The following is a 19,453-nucleotide window of genomic DNA, read 5'->3' as shown; positions in this document are numbered from 1 at the left end:
TGTTATAATGACTTCATCACCAACATCGAACCTTGTGTTTTTCTTAACCTCCCTTTCTTTCAGGTTCACCGTATTGTACCTGTTGAGGTGTAATAAACACCGATCAATGTTCTGATCCCAGTCACCTAAGGCTTTATTTTTAGCAAACCATTCCTTAACATTTCTAATTGCACGTTCTGCAATTCCATTTGTCTCTGGACGGTAGGCTATGGATTTAACTAGTATTATTCTATTCTCTTTACAGAATTTCTGTACTAGTTTCCCACTTATGTTATGCGCGCCATCTGCTCTCAAACTCTCCATTGGTCCCTGCCACCTAATCCATTCTGTTAAACACTCTACTACCTTTGCTTCGAGCGCTGACCTTAAAGGCCATATCATGGTTTTCTTAGTGTGGTTGTCAATGGCGAGCAGAAAATAGCAGTTCCCCTTTTTAGTCTTGGGACGTAATGGCCCTGCAAAGTCAATGCTAATTTGTTGTGAAGGATACTCCTTTGGTAATTCACTTTCCTCACAACCTTTAGCTGTCATAAACTTCCTGCATATCTGGCATTCTTTCCTCACCTCCCTGTAATGATTCCTCCAATTAGGAATGTTTAGATTTCTTAATCTAAGCTCCACTTGAATCATTTTAACACTGGGATGGTTTAGCTCATTATGCAGTTTCTGAAATAACTCTGTTATTTCTTTTGTCTTAACTCGACCTATAAGTTTATCTACCTGTCTATTTCCTTCAGCAGACTCATTAGTTTGCTGTGTGTGGCTAACCTGGTGATAAACATGAGCCTTTACTTTCTCTAGTAAATTGGCTATATTTTTCCACTGATCTCTATGTGCCATTGGTTTACCTTTAGCTGTGTGAAAGTCATTAGCTTTCCACTTGTCTAGCTCCAGGTTAATCCCATCTGTAACATATTCTGAATCACATGTCAGGACAATCTCTGTATGACCCAGCTCAACAGCCCTCTGTAGGGCACGTTCAACAGCTGTTACTTCTGCTAACTGAGCGGTCCCCTGGATTTCCTCTTTTTGTGATGTGATCAGCTGTCCATTAAATTTAACTAAGTATCCCCACTTAACTTTCCCTCCCCTCTCACTTCCATCAGTGAAATATTTGGGTAAGTGCTTATGGTTCTCATGATACCTAGTAATCTTATCCTTCCTTTTCTGTTTAATTCTTCTCCAATCTAACTGATTGTCTCCTAGAATTAAACTCCATTGATCCCACCTATGGCTATTAATGCGAGCCTGATTCATCACTAGATTTCTTTTTAACCTAGCTAGCTCCCCTGCCATAGAGAAAATCACTATTGGTTGTTCCTTTGCTACAGCTTTTAACTGTAACAGTCTCTTACAAACAGCTGCTAATATTCTCTCAGCACTGTTCTCATCAAATCTTTTCATTGTTGGTTCTTGCTGGTGTGTCAAAAATGCAATAGGACAGATACCTTCTGCATTCCACAATGTTAAAGTAACTTCCTCTTCTTCTTCAGAGACCTGAACGTAAAGGGGAAGTGTCTCATCTCTCCTCTCTAATGCACCACTCTCAAGAGCCATACTGATTAACTTTAATCTAGCTTGTTCCATTTGGTCAGTCCATTGCCACTTTCCTTCCTTGGTTCCTTGATACAATATTTTAGCCTCTCTAGAGTACTTAGGTATTAGCTCCCTAATATAATTCAAAGTACCTAACAGTGACTGAAGTTGCTTCCTGTTTTTAGGGGGGCCTGCCTGTTGCATTTCCTCTAGCTTCACTCTGGTGCTAGTTGTTAAAGCTTTTGTATCTTTACCAAGCTTAAACCCTAAGAAATCAATCTCATGTTTTCCAATTTCCATTTTCTTCAAACTAGGCTTAAGACCTGCCTCTGTTAGCCTATCAAGGGTTTGTTCGAGTATTCTTAAATGTTCTTCCTCATCTTTTGTGGATATCAGTATATCATCAATATATACTGTAACTGGTATTCCTGCTAGGATCTCTAAAATTAAGGCTTGAAAAACGTTTGGCGAGTTTCTGTATCCCTGAGGAAGTATTTTCCATACATAATGGTCAGTTCCAAAGGTAAAAGCTGTTCTTAGTTGGCTTTCCTTGGCTAATGGGATACTCCAGAAACCATTAGCTAAGTCTATTTTTGACAACCAGTTTTTCTCTCTCCCTATATTTCCACTAACTTCTCCACAATTAATCAGATACCTTGTATCTGGAATTGTTACCTTATTTAAAGCCTTATAATTGGTAACTAGTCTCCAACTGCCATCTGGTTTGCGAACTGCTTGCAAGGGAGAGTTACACGCTGCAAGTTCCTCTTTTGGCAGTTTCCGGAGAATACCCTGTTCTGTCAGCTCTTTGATAGTTTCACCTATTTCTTTCTCAGCTGCACTGTTAATTTTGTATTGTCTCTGTGGGGGAGGAATTCCTCCTTGAATTACATGTTCATACTTGGTCTGAACTTTACCACAATCATTTTTACTCTTTGCATAACTATCCATGTGTTTTCTTAAGAGTTTTTCCAGCTCCCCTTTCTCACTCAATTCTGATTCCCTTACTATTCTCTCAATCTCTTTTTCTTTATCAACTACTCCTAGTTTTCCTATTTTTATTAGGTCCTTTGGGCATAACAAATTTTCCTCCCCATGAATTACATCTATTTCATTTTTTCTCCATACTCTTTTACTTCTAGAATTTCCCTCAAAGTCTTCTACCATAATGACTTTCTTGAATTCATCGTGTTTTTCTGTGGGTTTTAAGACACTAAAATCTGTTCCTGTATCAATTCTAAATTTTGTATCGTCATAGGTTTTATACAATTTTTGATCAATCTCATCTGTTTTCATTAAAGCTTTCTTTAGGGGAGCCGATATTTCCTATGCTTCTGTTAGCTCAGGGCCCTTTTTCTTGTTCTTCTTTCTCTTGGCCTTAGCTTCCTCTTTCTCAACACTGGCTTCCGCCCTGGTGTCTGCTGTTCTTACTCTGCCTATTCTGGCTTCAGGCCTGCTTTTCTGTCTGTCCTCCATAATCTGCTGTCTCACTTCTGAGCTTAATTTATTCCATTTCTCTGGAGTAATGTAATTACTTTTCTCTCTATTATTCTCAGGTCTATTGTCTCTAGGTTTTGATTGGTCCCTATACTTTCTCCCTCCATGAGAGCTATCTTTGGGGCTAAAACGGTCTCTCCCTTTTCTCCAGTTCCTATCTGGTTTTTGCTCTGGGTGAGGGGAGAATTTACCCTCCACCTCATAGCGGTTGTAGGGCTTCTTCTCACGGCTTGACCGTCTCGGTGGATCTTTAGACCTCTGAGTTTTACTACCTGATTTTTCCTTATCTGTCTGAATTATTTCTGTCTTTCTATCATATCGAATTAGAGCCCTCTCTAATTCTTCAGGGGATGTTTCTGGACCATAAAGGAGGAACTCTTTCGCTCCTGCTAGGGCGTTTCTCTTTACACCTTGAAAAATGTGTCTTAGAATTCCCTCTACACCTTTTTCAGCAATTTCTTGACAGGCTGTTAATGATCCTACTGTACGCCACTTCTCCTCAAACTGTTCCTGCTCAATTTCTTCTCTATTAGTAGGAATTAACCCCTCAAGAGTTTTAGCTAATTTCCTGCCTCCTTGTAGACCAAACTCAGCCAAAATATGTGAATCTACTGATTCCCCAGATATTTTCATCTGCTCTCCATATCTGACTAGTTCCCTCACTTTACCTTTTACGGTGGTATTTTTAAGTTTGGCCTTTTTTAAGAGTTTCATCTCCTGATCCTTTCTCATTAGTTCTTCCAGAGTTACTCTAGATTCTATTTCTCTATTCTCATCTTGTAGAGGAGTATGCCCCCTGATTACAGGAGTCATGGGCCTTCTCTGACCTGGTGTACCTAAATGCAACGCTTCTAGATGTTGATTTAGTGCACTCACCTCAGCTGGTTGAGCTGCTTCCTCCTCTGACTGATAATCTGACTCAGTTGCCACATCTCTGAATCGCAGTCTCCTAGGTCCCCTTGTTTCTCTGATAGGTGTAGTTATCACATTTCTATCAGGTCTTTGGACTACAAATTCATCCTCAGCAGAATCCTCCTGATTCTCCTCTGATTCACTGTCTGCACTATCGCTTTCAGGGCCAACATCAGAATAATATTCCTCAAACTGATCGTTTCCCACTGTGTTCCTAATTATTCTCTCTAACGCAGCTCTGTTTGTTAGATCTTTCTGGGCTAGGATAGCTCTTTTAGTGCGCTGTGTTAATGTGGTGTCTGCAAGAATTTGCTTAGCATCTCCTCCATTCAGTAATGCCCATAACTGACCACATGTTATACCTGGAACATATTCTTCATCCCATTTATTTGTTCTGTCTAAGGTAGTTTCTCTCTTCCTACCCCTAGCATGTGTGGGTCTATAACATCCCTCACCTAGCCTGAATGTCTCAAAGCTTTTGCCTAGCTTTAGTTTAGGGAAAGGGTTTTCTACCCTATCTTTTTTCCCTTTAACAGTTCTTGTACGTTTTATCACTGGCCATCCTGACACTGAATTTTCTTCAAAAAATTCTGCCCTGGCCCTTGGTGATCTTGTTAAGTTACTAACTCCCTGGTCTGATCTCCCCTCTCCTGCAGCCTGATCTTCCTTAACTCCCTGAGTTATTCTCTCTATGACTGTAGGATCTGGGTGACAAATCTTCCATGTTCTGGGCCAGTTAGTTCTGTCCGTTTTTCTTATTAATGCATTTACTAGGGCGGTTCCCATTTTGATTTCATTAAAACCAAAAATTCCCCCTGAGATTATTGGCATAGCCACTGAGCGATAATTATTCTCCCTGGCTACCCTGCATATGTTATCAATCAGCGTGTCTAGGGTGACAATTGCAGTTAACTCTTCAGCTACATCATTGTTCTGACCCCTTTTATGCCCTATGGCGTGTATTACAGGTTTTCCATTTGGTCCACCTATTTCCTGAAGTATTACATCGCCTGTCTTTATTGGAGCTTCTCTACTCTCCATTATTTTGTCAGACTCAGCCTGAAATCTATGGCCTGCCCTTCTCCTAAAGGCACCAGCTACTCCATCTCCATGCTGGAGATTTTTGTTAGCTGCATTAACCAAAACACAGGTGTCTTCCTCTTGTTCTAAATATCCTTCCTTGAGGATAATTAGGTTTCTACCTTTCCCAAAATAAGTCTTCAGAGGTTCTTCATCCTCTGACTCAGACTCATCATCTGGGCTTTCAGGCACTTCCTGCTGTGGAGCACTGAAGTCTAGAGCATTTCTATTTTCCTCTCTACGAGGCACAAAGCTGGGGGCTACTGATCCTCTCTCAGACCCTTCTCCAGCATCTGTCTCATCCAGTTCATCCCAACCTCTTGTTGGAATGCTTCTGACTTCCCCCCCATATTCATCAAACACTCTTACTTTGGGTGAACCATCTCGTCCCCCTCGGTTTGAATAAATAAAGGGCGGGATCTCTGCTCCTTCACAAATCCTAAGATTCACTACTGAAGTTAGCACTCTTATCTCATGCCATGGAATCTGCTCTGAACTACACCTACACTGCGTAGGGTCAATCCATTCAAGCCTTCCAGCTAAATCCTGTGGAACAAGGTTGACCGTCGTCATCCTATCCATGATTTACTCACTTAGAGTCTTACTTTACCTTCTAGCAAGATCTCTAATCTGGCTTCACTAAGCCTTTTGTCTTCCTATATCAGGTCTATCTCTGAGCCCGTGTGCACATATATAAGACAAAAAAAACAAGTCCCTCTGGACTACTTTGAGTCTAGCTATATCTTTTAGCAAGATCTCCTTCCTCGCTTCTGGCTACACTGAGCCTTCTGTTTTTCTATATTAGGTCTATCTACTAGCCTCCGCGAGCATATAGAAAACAAACAAGTCCCTCTGGACTATTACAATGGTCGTGGTCTGTAAGGACTTTCTAGTGTCAATACATTACGCTTGTTATTATTTTCAAGTCATCCTTTATCCTGTATTCAAGCCCCACACGTTTGGGCGCCATGTTGTGTTAATTTTATCTGACTAAAGAAATATGCAGATGTTCTCTCCAAACATCCAAATTTCAAACCAGCAAAGGCAATTTAAACCATTGTTCTTACCTTTGATGTCTTCTCTGGGGCAATGGAGACTTCTGCACTTCTTCCCACCAGAACCAGATCAGCTCAGTTGAGTCTTTGCCTCTGCAGAGCTTGGCAATACAGAATCAGGAACAAACTAAAATAATAACTTTACTCATAATAAATTACTCAGAGACTTGTTTAAAAGTTTTTACGCATCACCATTGTACATGGCTTCGCTTTATTTTAAACACTAACTCATAAGCAAAATATTAACAAGTAAAAAACAAAAGTAAAAGCGTAAGTCTTCACCCCGAAATGCGGCAGGGGATGTGTCCAAACCATAACATTATATAGTCCCAAAAACAATACATCATTTCTTCCGGATGCCTCCTTTTGGTAAAACACATTAACACATCCGCTTGCACGCACACACTAACAGTCAGGTTGCTATGGATACAGGAAGTTAACATCTCCTTATTTGGCAACCCCTCTTCTGCACACACACATTAAGTAATTGCTGCTCTATTATCTTTCCATTAAAGCAAATTAATCTTTTCTTTAAGTTGTTACAAAATCTTAAGGCGTAGGCTAAGTAAGTAACTATTGCTAAACTGCACAGCATCCTCCTCCCTGTGTTAATCAGATTAAACACATTACAATACAATTTTTTAGAAAGAAAGTCCATCCTGCAATCCAGATTGCAAGATGCATTTCCTTGCACACTCATTGTTATCTTAGCAAAAAGCAAGCATACGTGACAGTCTCAACTGGCGTACGTGACAGTTTCAACTGTTGAGCAAATGTTAACATCATACATTTCTTATTACTGCCTTTTAAAAGTTGATGTCTAACAATTCATATATCTCATTATTACCTTTTAAGGGTTTTCTGGTCTTGCAACAGAGGTTTGCAATCTCAAGGCCTCGATACCATTTGCCAGAGACTGTAACTCCAAATCAACATTAACCAACTCAATACAATTAATGATTTCTCTCATCATTTTTATTATCTTCTTATTCATGCCTTCTTGTCTTCGCACCAGTTTAATTATTCTTCTTATCTTAGAAACGATTTTCTGCTGGTCCGTCGGTTGATCTCCTCTTCTGTTTCTCTCGACGCTTGTCTTTCTTCTTTTGTCGTTTGACCTTTTTGTTCCAGTCTTTCTGGAGGCCTTCAACAAGTAAATCATCAAAATCAATCTTTAATTTACCTGATTCATTATCACAGTTACCCAGTGAGACACGATTGGGAATATTGTGACTAGGTGACCCCATCTCAAAATTGGGAATCTCCAAAACAGTGTTGACACCAGGTAGCTTTAATTAAGAAGCAAATGCAACTTTAGATTGGGCCAAAGAACTTTGAGAATATGGTACAAGCCTAGTGTTAAAAATGTTCTTATCTGTTCCTCATTTTGCAGGGGAAAGGTGGTTCTTGGTTACACTGAGATTGAGCTGTGTATGAGAGGCTCTGGCTATCAGTTCATTCATGCTGCGGACATGATGCACTGTGCTGACAACCATGTCAGAAGTGAGTTATGCTAGATCTTGACCAGATGTTTAATGTTTAGTCAAAGTCATGTCCATCATTTTTGTTGTTTATGAACTACGTAAAAATAGCAGTTTGATTTACATAGCATTTCTTTTCTTTTTTTTTATTACCTTCTCTTTCTTATTCTTTATGATAGTGATAAAGACTGGAGAAAGTGGTTTAACTGTCTTCAGACTTCTCACGAAGGGGGGTACATGGATCTGGGTGCAGTCCAATGCTAGGCTTGTTTATAAAGGGGGAAGACCAGACTTCATTATTGCTCGACAAAGAGCACTAACGTAAGTTAAACCCGCTTTTTAAGAATATTGTTGTAGCTCTAGTCTCCTTGTGTCTCACATTATTATAATTTCTGTATTTTATAGTAATGAGGAGGGTGAGGAACACCTCCGTCAAAGGAAGTTGCAGCTACCTTTTAGCTGCCCCACTGGTGAGGGTGTCTTGTATGAGACTGGCCCCACACTGGACATCGCTGACATGCAAAATCCCAGCAAGGGCCAGAATATGCAGAAACCTCCATCTCTGGACCCAGATTCTCTTCTCGGCTGCATGCTGAAACAGGATCAGTCTGTCTACAACAACAACAATGACCCCAATTCCCAGTTCACCCTTGACAAGGCTTTCGGGGATAGCCACGCCCTGCTCAATGTCCCTGGGAACACCTGGCAGCCGTCAGCCCTGAACACTGGGATAAAGGAGGAAAGTGTGGTAAAGGACATGATGGATAGCTTGCAACAGATTATTGGGGACAACAGTATTTGTGGGCTTCAGGGGTTTGATGTGGACGAATCGGACCTGAAGGAGTGGGAGAACACTCTGCTCAGGATGAACTACAGCAACGAAATGGAACTTAATGAAATCATCACCGATGACATCCTCTCTTATGTCGAGGATGCACTTTTTAAGGACAGTGGCATTCAGTTGCCTGAACAACTCAAGAGCCAGGGTTCATTTGTTGAGGTGCCTGAGTGTCTTCCAGAAATGGAACTACAGAATAACTTAGCTGTTAACCAGGAATTCAACTGCCAGGCAGATATACTCAGTGGATCCCCAGGTGCAGGTGGGTTCGTCGGAATGAACATCCAAGATGAAGTGGACGTCAGTAGCCCTGGAAGAGGGTTGGTGAAGCTCAACCATATGGGGCCACAGATGCTACCTGGCAACTCTTTTGGACAATCATTTGGACTAGAAGAGACAACCCAGAAGATGCCTGGCAATAATAACATTATGTTTAATCCTTCTCTTGCCATGCAGCAGCCGACCCAAGTCAGGCTTGGTCTGCAAGGTGCCATCCAAGAGAATGGAATGGTGCCATGTGGCCAGAGAAACCTACAGACCGGAAACCAGCTCCATCACAACACAATGACTCTCCCTCTTCAAAGTCCTCTATTGCAGGGCACTTCCACCCAGCCAATGGGCTTTATTGGCCAAAATTCCCTTCCTCAAAAACCGTCAATCAGTCAGAAACCTCAGTGGGTGTCTGACAGCAACAATATGATGGATAACCTGCAGAACTCTTGCACTCGTAATATTTCAGGTGTACAAGATGCGGGACTACACTCTGGCCCAACTCCCCAACTACAAGGACAGTTTTCTCTTCACACTCAAAACGCTGCCAATCCTGGACTGCCTAGCTGGCAGCAATCACAGCCTCAACCGGTCTCCAAATCATTTTCCAGCGGGCAACAGAATATGACGGGCTTCATCGGCCAAGTTGCAGGCTTCCAAAGAGACCTGCTTGGAGAACTGATGTCGCACACAAACGGACAAGGATTCGGGTCTGGTTTCCTGCCCCAGACAACTGCAAATGGCATTTATCCTCAGCAAGGAGAGATGATCAACAACAGCCCTCAATTGACCACCAACAGCTGCATGTTCACCGGCACTCTTCAACCGACAGTGAACGGGACGCAGTATGGTTCTGTTGATCCAATATCTTCAGTGCCATCCTGCCAGAGGGCTAAAGCTCTTGTTACCCAGAGTCCTAACCAAACATCCTGCTACTACCAAAGAGTTCCAAGTGAGTCAATCGTGGGAACGACGGTCATCCCACAAGAAGACACCAATATCAGCCCCATGGCCTGTCGAGTGCCACTTGGGTTAACTCCAGAGAACATACTTGCTCAGCAGTATCTCTCCTGCAATGGCCAGACACAGGTAAACTGTACTAATGTAATCCATGGTATAATTATAACATCAAACTAGCTTGTTCTAGTTCAGAGATCAAAGCACCAGGTGTGTGGTTTCTCCCTATTTTTAGATAGAGTCTTGAAGTTTGTTGAGAATAGCGGAACTATCCTGTTCTTACCCCGGGCTCAGTGTGTCATCGCACATCAAGTTCTTTTTTTCAAAACCGGTTGGGTTATCTCAGCTTTACCATTAGTCTCAAGTCTTTGTGACAAACAACACTTTGGGATGTTGCTACTGCCACCATGTGTAAAGAAAAACCATATGATTTTGAGGAAGTCTAGGGGTGGACAGAGACACTCAAGATGAATTAATTCCCAATGTGCTCAGTTGTTTTCTTTCCACATTGTGGAAGGAAACAATTGAGGGCAGTCCAGAGTAAGACTAGGTGTCATATTCCTCGATATAATTCAGTTCTGATATACAAGCTCTAGATTTTGATTAATTTGGGTGTTTCTCAGTCATATTGTTAATTTTGCTTAGATATGAAGAACATGTTCTCTCTGTTAGTGCTGTAAGTTATACAGTGCAGTGTCTTATTGAACTGTTCATTAAAATGTCATTGACACACTATCCCAGTATGTTTTGAAGCATGTTAGGTAGTTTGAGCTGGTTTAAGCTGGTCATAACATTTTCAGGGATACTGCATTTTTTTTTTTCTTGACCCTGAATAGTGTAGGAAGCCATTAAAGCAATGAATCAGTACCCACAGGCTGGGCACAAAAGTTCAAAATGGAGGGAGTTCTGCTTTAAATTCTTTTCCATGCGCAACTTAATGAACATCATGACATGATTGCCACAGACTGGACAAAACATTCCTTTAATGGTTTCAATTTTGTCCTTCCACAGATCGCAAACCCTCCACTTAAGGAGAAAGGAACGCTCCATTTTCCATCGTTGGTCAATGGAACCACCTACTTTTCCGAGAACAACCAAAGCAGTTGCTGTGACTATTAGATCATGCTCAATACGGACTGATACATCAACAGTGCTGTGCCTTTTTCTAGGGGAAAAAAAAAAGCATAAATACAGCAACTTGTTTGTCCCTTGAGAGACATGCATGTCCCTCGAGAGACAAGAGTGTCTGCTTTTTAAAGGCTGAACACCTGCAAGACATAACAGAACTTTAAAAAGCGATTTTACCACACATTTTTTCAACACTTATCTACTTATTCACTTGTTCACACCCTCTCTGATGAGAAATAAGCAGTGGCAGAAAGAAAATATAAAACATTTTAAGCGCATCCTTTTATCCCTGAAGGATATTGTTCTGTTTTGCCATCCTGCCATGGAAAAAGAGTGAGATGACGTGTGTAATAGCAAGGAGAGGTGTGTGAGCAAGTGTGTGTTTGTGTGTACGTGCGTGAGAGGTAGCCTAGAGTTCATTTGTGAAGTATGCAGAAGCAACGGTGAAACCTTTTAATTGCAGGGATGAAATTCTGAGGAAAATTCAAGATGCACACAAGATGCTATTTATTGGGGTAAGTTTCGACTCAAAAAGGGAAAGTCAATCGGCCTCAGTCAGCGCCTTTTATTTTGCCAAATGTGCGTGAAATTGGCTTTAAGCTCGGTGTTATCAATGTACCCAACTTTCTCGAAATAGATGAATACTCTTCTGATAGCCTCAGTGGCACCATTGGACTGTCGGAGCAAATTGTTGAATTTGTTGGCTGCAAAATTTCCCCAAAACTTCTCTGAAGCACCACTCACTGCAAGTTGTAAAGTTGACCAAGGAAAAATTAACAGTCCCCGACCACTTTTTCTTCTCAACAACACTTTTTCCATTGAAAGAGTAAAAACCAACTGGTCTTGTCACAATTTTATGGTTGCGTGAACCATATGTTTCATGTGTATTAAAACAATATCTGAATGTTATCATATCATTTATTGTACAGTTTTTTTTGTTGTTGTTTTGTTTAGTTTTTTGTCTGTTTGTTAAAAAAAAATCGTCTTTTGTACTTTTGTATGCATATAATCGAAATTATGGAAATGTCATTGAGCCATTTTTGTCCACTTTTAATTTGCTGATTTCCTTCTTGCTTTCTATTTGCGTTAACACTTATGTGGAAGAATTCTAGGAATTCTTAAATAGTGTTGTGTGCCAGGAGAATCACAGCAGCCAGCATATCCTGCCTCCAGAAGAAAGGTAAAGAGAGAAGGACTCCAAAAAAAAGTCAATGTTTGTTGAGAGAAAATTTGATTATTATTATTATATATATTTTTTTAATGGCCGCAGTGAAAGTCTTTATTCATCTGTGGTTTCATTCTTGGTTAGTCAGGAAATACAGCAGCAGCCAAAAAGTTTAGAAGAAGCGCAGTGTAGAGAATGTGCTCACAACTGAATTCGGAAAATTTGTTTTGCGTAAATTTTACGCATTTAATCAAATGCGATTTCCATGGAAATTCTATTTCATGTAAAGTTTGTAGGCCTTGTTTTGAAAGAATATAAAGCCATTTGATTCGATTGTATCAGCACTTTGAATGTGTATGTATACCAAAACATATCTGTAGGAGATGCTGTAGCTATAGAAATATGACTGATTGGTTTTATTGTGCAAAATGAACTCTTTGAAAAGGCCTTAATAGCCTTAATTTTGTTCATGTTTTTGAACGCTGTTGCTTCTGAGATTTATTCTTTCTCCCTGCAGTAAGAACAGAGTGTATGGTGTGATAATAACCGCAAATATATACAACCCTCAGACTCATGCATCCAAAGCCTTTTCCTTTCATCATCTGAAATGGGAACACTGCGTGCCTTAATTTCTTTCTGCCCAAAGGATATTCCACTTATTTGCCTCCCGTCTTCACTCTCTTTGGACGAAATGATAGTGGCTTGCAGAGGAGGAATGGAATTGAAATGGCAGCTATAATTGAATCTGAGAAGTAATGTTTTTAACAACTGGTTGTTGTTTGCATGAACGGAATCGATTAAGCTAGTTTGCGAAGTGTTGTACATAGCCTTGCAGTTCAAGAGTTAAAGGACACTTTCTGTCCGTCTTCTTAAGCACCTTCAAACAGCTTTCGTTTTCTGAGATTAGCCACTTTTTTAGATCTTTGATTTAGTTTGAACTGAAAGTTAAAGGAGTTGTTATGTAAATAAGAGCGTTCTGTTTTTTATTGCCAGATGTCTGCTGGCTAAGAGAGGAAGTTCGTTGACGCTAGAAGATTTGTTTGATTGATGGTTGGTTAATGGACGATCAGTTAGCTGATTGATCCGTTTATCACTGGACAGATTGATTACGCACAAATAATAGCGACGGATTTGGTTTGCGCTGATGTTCGTTTTCACGCTTTAAAATCGATCTATGTCCTAACAAGGCTATGAAACCTCTTCTTGTATATTAAATCAGTGGTTCTCAAATGGCTTCGCTTCAGGACTCAGATTTTACAGTGGCTTTTATCATACAAAAGCCATTAGCCATAATTGTACAAAATGGCTCCCTTGTTTTGATAATTTCATGTATCTTATATACTCTCAGTAAAAGTTTTTCACTTTTTTTGTGAAATTAAATGACGCACAATAAAAAAACATTTAATAAAAAATAAACGTTTCTTTCCTTTGCTTTGCTTAAATGCCCATAATTTTATATTGTTATAATAATTTTAATTTAATATTAAATAAAAATGAAATAACTCAACTAATTTTAATTTCTGCAGCCAGTTAGTTTGTTTAAAACACATTGTGGTGTCTAGGTCATTTTTATTTTCCAGTCAAAACCTACCAGTTGAGAACCACTGATATGTGTAACTGAAATGTAGTTTTCAATGATAATTACTACAAATAAAATCCTGTATATCTACTTAGGAAACTGTTTCGGACAGTTTTATGACTTCATTACGGTGCCCTAATATTAGTTATTTGTTACTAGACAAGGTTTAGTGGTCCAGAAAATGACCTTTCATATTTTCTGTGCCTTCAAGTGCCATTGAATAATACAGGTTAGTAGTGGATTAGGCACCAGTAAACGATAAATTGACCTCACTGACAGCATTGAAATCCCCCAGTGCCAAAATAAATCGCACTTGTAAGAACGTCCTCCCCTTCACCACTAAGTTACGAATCTCTTAGGAAGAAATAATAGCACTTAACACTTCAGATGCCTGCTTCTTGCATAACGAAGTGTTTGTAAGGCCTCTCTTAATGCAGTATCTGTGTTTTATTTGTTGTATCATTGTATGTCTGTTTCTTTGCTTGCTCACCCAGCACTGTAAATGCTTTTATGTGTACCCTATATCTTATTTTGTACATTATTCTGCACAACTGTAAAATCTGTAGGAGTAAGTGGCTGTCCCACAAATACAGGCTATACACACACACACACACACATTATATATAAGTATACGTATATATCTGTATGTAAAATATAGCTCTGGTTTGCTTTGTATTTGTATTATCAAATGATTCGTTTTTGTTGTGCCCTCATTGATATCTTCATAATATTAAAAGGGGGTTGATGACTCAATGGCTTCAGCTGGTTATTTTACTAGATACTATAGATAGATAGATAGATAGATAGATAGATAAACCACACGGGGGCGCTAATGTATATATTTTGAACGTGTGCCAGTATGCACTATTTCTATACTATACTATTAGTTTGAAGTGAAACTTTTAGGAAGGTTATGTTGACACAAGTATTTTCGCAAGAGAGAGAGATAGAGAATTAACGTTGCATATGGGTGTGCACCCTGCGGTGTGGTCGCCCACAGTTTTACAGTGTGTCCTAGAACCAAACTGGGGAGATAAGCAATCATTTTCGGATCGTCATTTATTCTTTAAGTCTACTGCCCTTTAAATGCATGCCTATGAAACAGATGTGTGCAATGTGTATGAAAGAGTCAACAGCCTAACTTGCATGCATTAAAGGGGATTTTGCTGTGGTCCATAAACAAGTATTATATAAAGCAGGCATTATAGTCAATAAATGTCGAACACACGTATTAAAAAAAAAAAGCTTCCGAAAGCGCAGGAAACGATGCGTCATAACAGAAGCTTCCAAAAAGGAAATTAACGCCGGGATTTCACCGTGTTGCAAATTCTTTTTTCCTTCTTTGCAAACACGAAACATGTAAGATAACGATGAAAACGGTTAATGTAGTATAAATAGTTTTTTTTCCCCCATACCATTACAAATAGAATTTTAATTTGTTAGGGTGGAATATTTATTTAAAAACATTTGGATAAAAAAAACATGTTAGTGAGATCTATATATATACCAAATTGATCATTCTCACTAACATGTTTTTTTTTTTTTATCCAAATGTTTTTAAATAAATATATATATATTTTTTTTATTGAATTTTCAAATTAGTCTTATAGGTAAGGTAAATTGTGACCCTGGACCACAAAATCAGTCATAAATCGCTGGGGTATATTTGTAGCATTAGCCAAACATTAGCCTATATGGGTCAACATTATTGATATTTCTTTTATGTTAAAGAAAATATATAATAAACAAAATCATTAGGAATGTAAGTAAAGTCATGTTCCATGGAGATATTTTGCACATTTCCTACCGTAAATATATAAAAACGTAATTTTTGATTAGTAGGCTAATATGCATTGCTAAGAACTTCATTTAGGCAACCTTAAAGGCGATTTTCTCAGTATTTTATTTTATTTTATATTTGTAATCCTTTTTTTTTTTTTTTTTTTTTTGCACTCCCACATTCCAGATTTTCATATAGTTAGTTGTAGCCTATCTCGTCCTAATATTGTCCTATTCTAACAAACCATGCATCAATGGAAATCTTATTTATTCAGATTTCAGATTATTATTATTATTACTATATAAAGATTATTATATAAATCAAAATTACCCTTATTACTGGTTCAATGGTTTCAGGGTCACATTTGTCAAAAAAAGGGGGGGGTGGGGGGGGGGGGTTCTGCTCCCTGATTGGCTAGAAGTGTCCAGATGTCTAATTAATATTAATCAGACTCGCCAGTTTTTCTTGGTAACCTTCCTGTCCAGTATATAATCTAATTAATATTCATATTCCCGATAGTATGATTCGTTCCGGTGTTGTGCCCAGTTCTGACCCCTGCCAGAATATTACCCCCCTAGTATTGGTAGATTTAGGGTTAGGTGTGGGGGAGGGGTTGTGATTAGACAACCAGATAGCGAATTCAGAGTGGGATAATAATTTGGCGGCCGACTTCTGCTTTTTTTTCCAAGTCTTCTGCGCGTCACGTTTCATTATTAATATTCATAAGCGAGTAATCGTAACTTCGAAGTGCGTTGACCAATCACAGAAGACGTAAAACCTGACGCCCTGTATCCTAGGAGATTTCTCCCCTTTGCCTTTAAGCCGTGGCCTCTGATGCTCTGCGCGCGCTCCTGCTTAAATCTGTGCCGGTTGCTTGGTCAACCAAATGCGCGTAACCCTGCAAGCTGATGTCGGGGACGCGCCGCCGGGGGACTTGTGGAGCAGCAAGCTCGGACCAAAATGAATTAAAACACGAAGCTGGAACACATTATGACTGTGGATTTGGTTTATTCTGTGTAAATATAGATTATAGCGTATTGTTTTGTCCAAGCACATGACTTTGGAGGGCTGTTTGTACAAGCTCAGCAGCACTGAGGATGTCGAATATGATGAAGAAGACCTGCTGTCACTTCTCATGTGAATGCTGAAGTATATCCGAAGAGGAATGACACTCTGTAACGCTGTTTTGGCGTTTTAATGTCATTAAATGCAGTAGTTTGAGACAGTGGGGCTTCTGGGTGCCTTTTTGGACAGTTACATTATATTTATTACACTTCTTCGGATTTTTTAATTTGAACACCCATGACCTGTCCAAGAAAACTGATTTTTTTTCATGTTTGAGTAGAAGGATTGAGGTTTTATCTGTGGTTAATTGTGGGTTGAATTCATTGGAGCTGAAGAGTTAGAGCCTTAAACATGTACGCAGGACGAAAAAGACGAAAACCCGTGCAAAGAAGGTAAGTTTGAAGAATAAATGTGTGTTTGTGTGTGTAATGAATGTGTAGATGGACAGTTATTGACTTATAATTGGTCATTTGTGGTTTTGTTGGCGTTTCTGACTCGAAACTCGTTACAGTACAGTAATGTTCGTCTGACCCAAATCGCATGTGTAATCTGCTCTTTTAGGCCCATCTGTCTGAAGTAAATATTTATGTTGTCTGTTATTACTCTATTTAAGATCATCAAAGCATCACTGGTATTAGTGGTTGCTATTTAATGTATGTGCATCGTGATATTATATTGCAGTTTTCATAAGGTGATTTATTTCTCCTTTTCGTTTCCGTTTTTGATCAAATGAAACTGTTCAAATAGAGGACAAATACATGAAATTGTATTATATTATATTATGTTAAAGACCCTCAAATGAAGTTGTGAACGCCATTCCTGCGAATCAGATAAGAGGCTTGGAAAATATTTTAAATAATGTATATAGCATGTTATATCATTTTATTATATTCATTATATTATTGTATAATTACAAATCAAATATATTTTATTTTGCAAAATATTTTGTTTAAAATATTATTTTTATTTGCATTATGTGTTAATCACTTTTTTACAACATGATATTTTGATGGGATTTAGATGTTCCAAAATAAACGGATACTAGATTATTTCAATAAAATATATTTTTGTAACTATAAACCTAATATAATATACATAATTATAATAGTTTATTTAAATTCAAATGTTTTATTTTGACAGTGAATGCAAAGCTTTCTAGATTTAGCATAGAATTTATAGTGCTTATAAATATGTTAAAAATATGTTCAATAATTTCTGCCACCTTTCATTTGTTTTAAGTGTAGACCAAATAGGTTCCATTCAGAGCTTATTTTATACTCTTTGATAACAGAATTACTACTAAGAAATATGTTTTGTATTTTTTTTATATTTTTATTATATTTTATTATCTACAATATTTAGATCAGCTACATTTGTCTAAAATTGCTTTAGTATCTGTAGTGATTTTTTTTACACTGTTGTTTTTTGTATTTATGTTTGAATTACACTATCTTTCGTCTATAATAAAATTGTGCATTCATATTTACAGTAACAGATTAATTGTTTTGTAACAGCTCTGTGTGTATGGATTTGTGATGTGTGTGCGTTTCAGGGCTCAGACTTTACATTTGGGCGGTGACCCAAATTTGTATGTTGTTCAAAGGTTCACACAAATTTCCTTAAAATCAAACACTGAAATGTATTATTATGACCAAGAAAAGCACAGGCACAACAAAATGCAAAATTATTAACATGACGGGCAGAAAAGGAAAGTTGACAATTGGGTAAATTTCGTAAAAACAACAGCCTGTGCAAATCAATGCGAGACTTGTGAATGTGGCTCCTGCATTTTCATGCCATCCGTGATTGTCCAAACAGACCATGCGTTTGAACAACACTGTTGAATGTGATCTTAACGTGTGTGTGCTTTTTTTTTAATGTTGCTCAGTGTGAAGCAACCCTCAGCTGAAGGGGTGAAGTCTAACCCATCCAAGCGTCATCGAGATCGGTTGAACTCTGAGCTGGACCGGTTGGCCAGTCTCCTTCCGTTTCCAGAGGAGGTCACGAGCAGCCTTGACAAACTCTCCATCCTGCGGCTGAGTGTCAGTTATCTACGTGCTAAGAACTTCTTCACTGGTGAGTTCACGTGCCACTCCCAAGTGGCTGGAGGTTGTGTAGCTGTGTAGACCGACAGTACTGTTGTAGTTAGTACCATGCCCTAATGCGAAGTCAGGAAGAAAAGACTTTTATTTAGATATATTTAGACACAAGATGACAGACAGACAGACAGATAGATAGATAGATAGATGTCAGACAGACAGACAGACAGACAGATAGATAGATAGATGACAGACAGACAGACAGACAGATAGATGACAGACAGACAGACAGACAGACAGATGACAGACAGACAGACAGATAGATAGATAGATGACAGACAGACAGATAGACAGACAGATAGATGACAGACAGACAGACAGACAGACAGATAGATAGATGTCAGACAGACAGACAGATAGATAGATAGATGACAGACAGACAGATAGATGACTGACAGACAGACAGACAGATAGATGACAGACATACAGACAGATAGATAGATAGATAGATAGATAGATAGATAGATAGATAGATGACAGACAGACAGACAGATAGATGACAGACAGATAGATGACAGACATACAGACAGATAGATAGATAGATAGATAGATAGATAGATTACAGACAGACAGACAGATAGATAGATGACAGACAGACAGACAGACAGATAGATGACAGACAGACAGACAGACAGACAGATAGATGACAGACAGATAGATGACAGACAGACAGACAGACAGACAGATAGATAGATAGATAGATAGATAGATAGATAGATAGATAGATAGATAGATAGATGACAGACAGACAGACAGATGTCAGACAGACAGACAGATAGATAGATGTCAGACAGACAGACAGATAGATAGATGACAGACAGACAGACAGACAGATAGATAGATGACAGACAGACAGACAGATAGATAGATGACAGATAGATAGATAGATAGATAGATAGATAGATAGATAGATAGATGACAGACAGACAGACAGACAGATGACAGACAGACAGACAGATAGATGACAGACATACAGACATATATATATATAGATAGATAGATAGATAGATA

At 38.8% G+C, this 19,453-nt stretch overlaps 3 protein-coding genes across 3 annotated transcripts in view; 2 read left to right on the top strand and 1 right to left on the bottom strand.

Moving 5' to 3' along the window:
• Window positions 1-2,862: 2,862 nt before the first annotated feature.
• Window positions 2,863-5,598, bottom strand: LOC113040772 (high mobility group nucleosome-binding domain-containing protein 5-like). Its single transcript, XM_026199026.1, has 3 exons — window positions 5,148-5,598; window positions 3,910-4,000; window positions 2,863-3,559 (listed from the first exon to the last, which is right to left on the bottom strand). Exons 1-3 carry the CDS (start codon window positions 5,596-5,598, stop codon window positions 2,863-2,865), a joined length of 1,239 nt encoding a protein of 412 aa, XP_026054811.1.
• Window positions 5,599-5,890: 292 nt separating this feature from the next.
• Window positions 5,891-10,797, top strand: LOC113040771 (circadian locomoter output cycles protein kaput-like). Its single transcript, XM_026199025.1, has 7 exons — window positions 5,891-5,903; window positions 7,212-7,233; window positions 7,354-7,365; window positions 7,474-7,583; window positions 7,741-7,882; window positions 7,967-9,758; window positions 10,638-10,797. The coding sequence occupies exons 1-7, from the start codon at window positions 5,891-5,893 to the stop codon at window positions 10,743-10,745; spliced, it is 2,199 nt and encodes a 732-aa protein (XP_026054810.1). The 3' UTR covers window positions 10,746-10,797.
• Window positions 10,798-16,606: 5,809 nt separating this feature from the next.
• The window catches only part of LOC113039474 (aryl hydrocarbon receptor-like), a 36,460-nt gene continuing 33,613 nt past the window's right edge, over window positions 16,607-19,453 (top strand). The window contains exons 1-2 of the mRNA XM_026197364.1: window positions 16,607-16,735; window positions 18,232-18,419. Coding sequence (XP_026053149.1) covers window positions 16,695-16,735; window positions 18,232-18,419 — 229 coding nt within the window. The 5' untranslated portion in view covers window positions 16,607-16,694. The remainder of the gene's footprint in view (window positions 16,736-18,231; window positions 18,420-19,453) is intronic.

Source organism: Carassius auratus, chromosome 22, assembly GCF_003368295.1.
Source record: "Carassius auratus strain Wakin chromosome 22, ASM336829v1, whole genome shotgun sequence".
Classification (NCBI taxonomy): Eukaryota; Metazoa; Chordata; class Actinopteri; order Cypriniformes; family Cyprinidae; genus Carassius; species Carassius auratus.
This window is presented reverse-complemented; position numbering and strand designations above follow the sequence as displayed.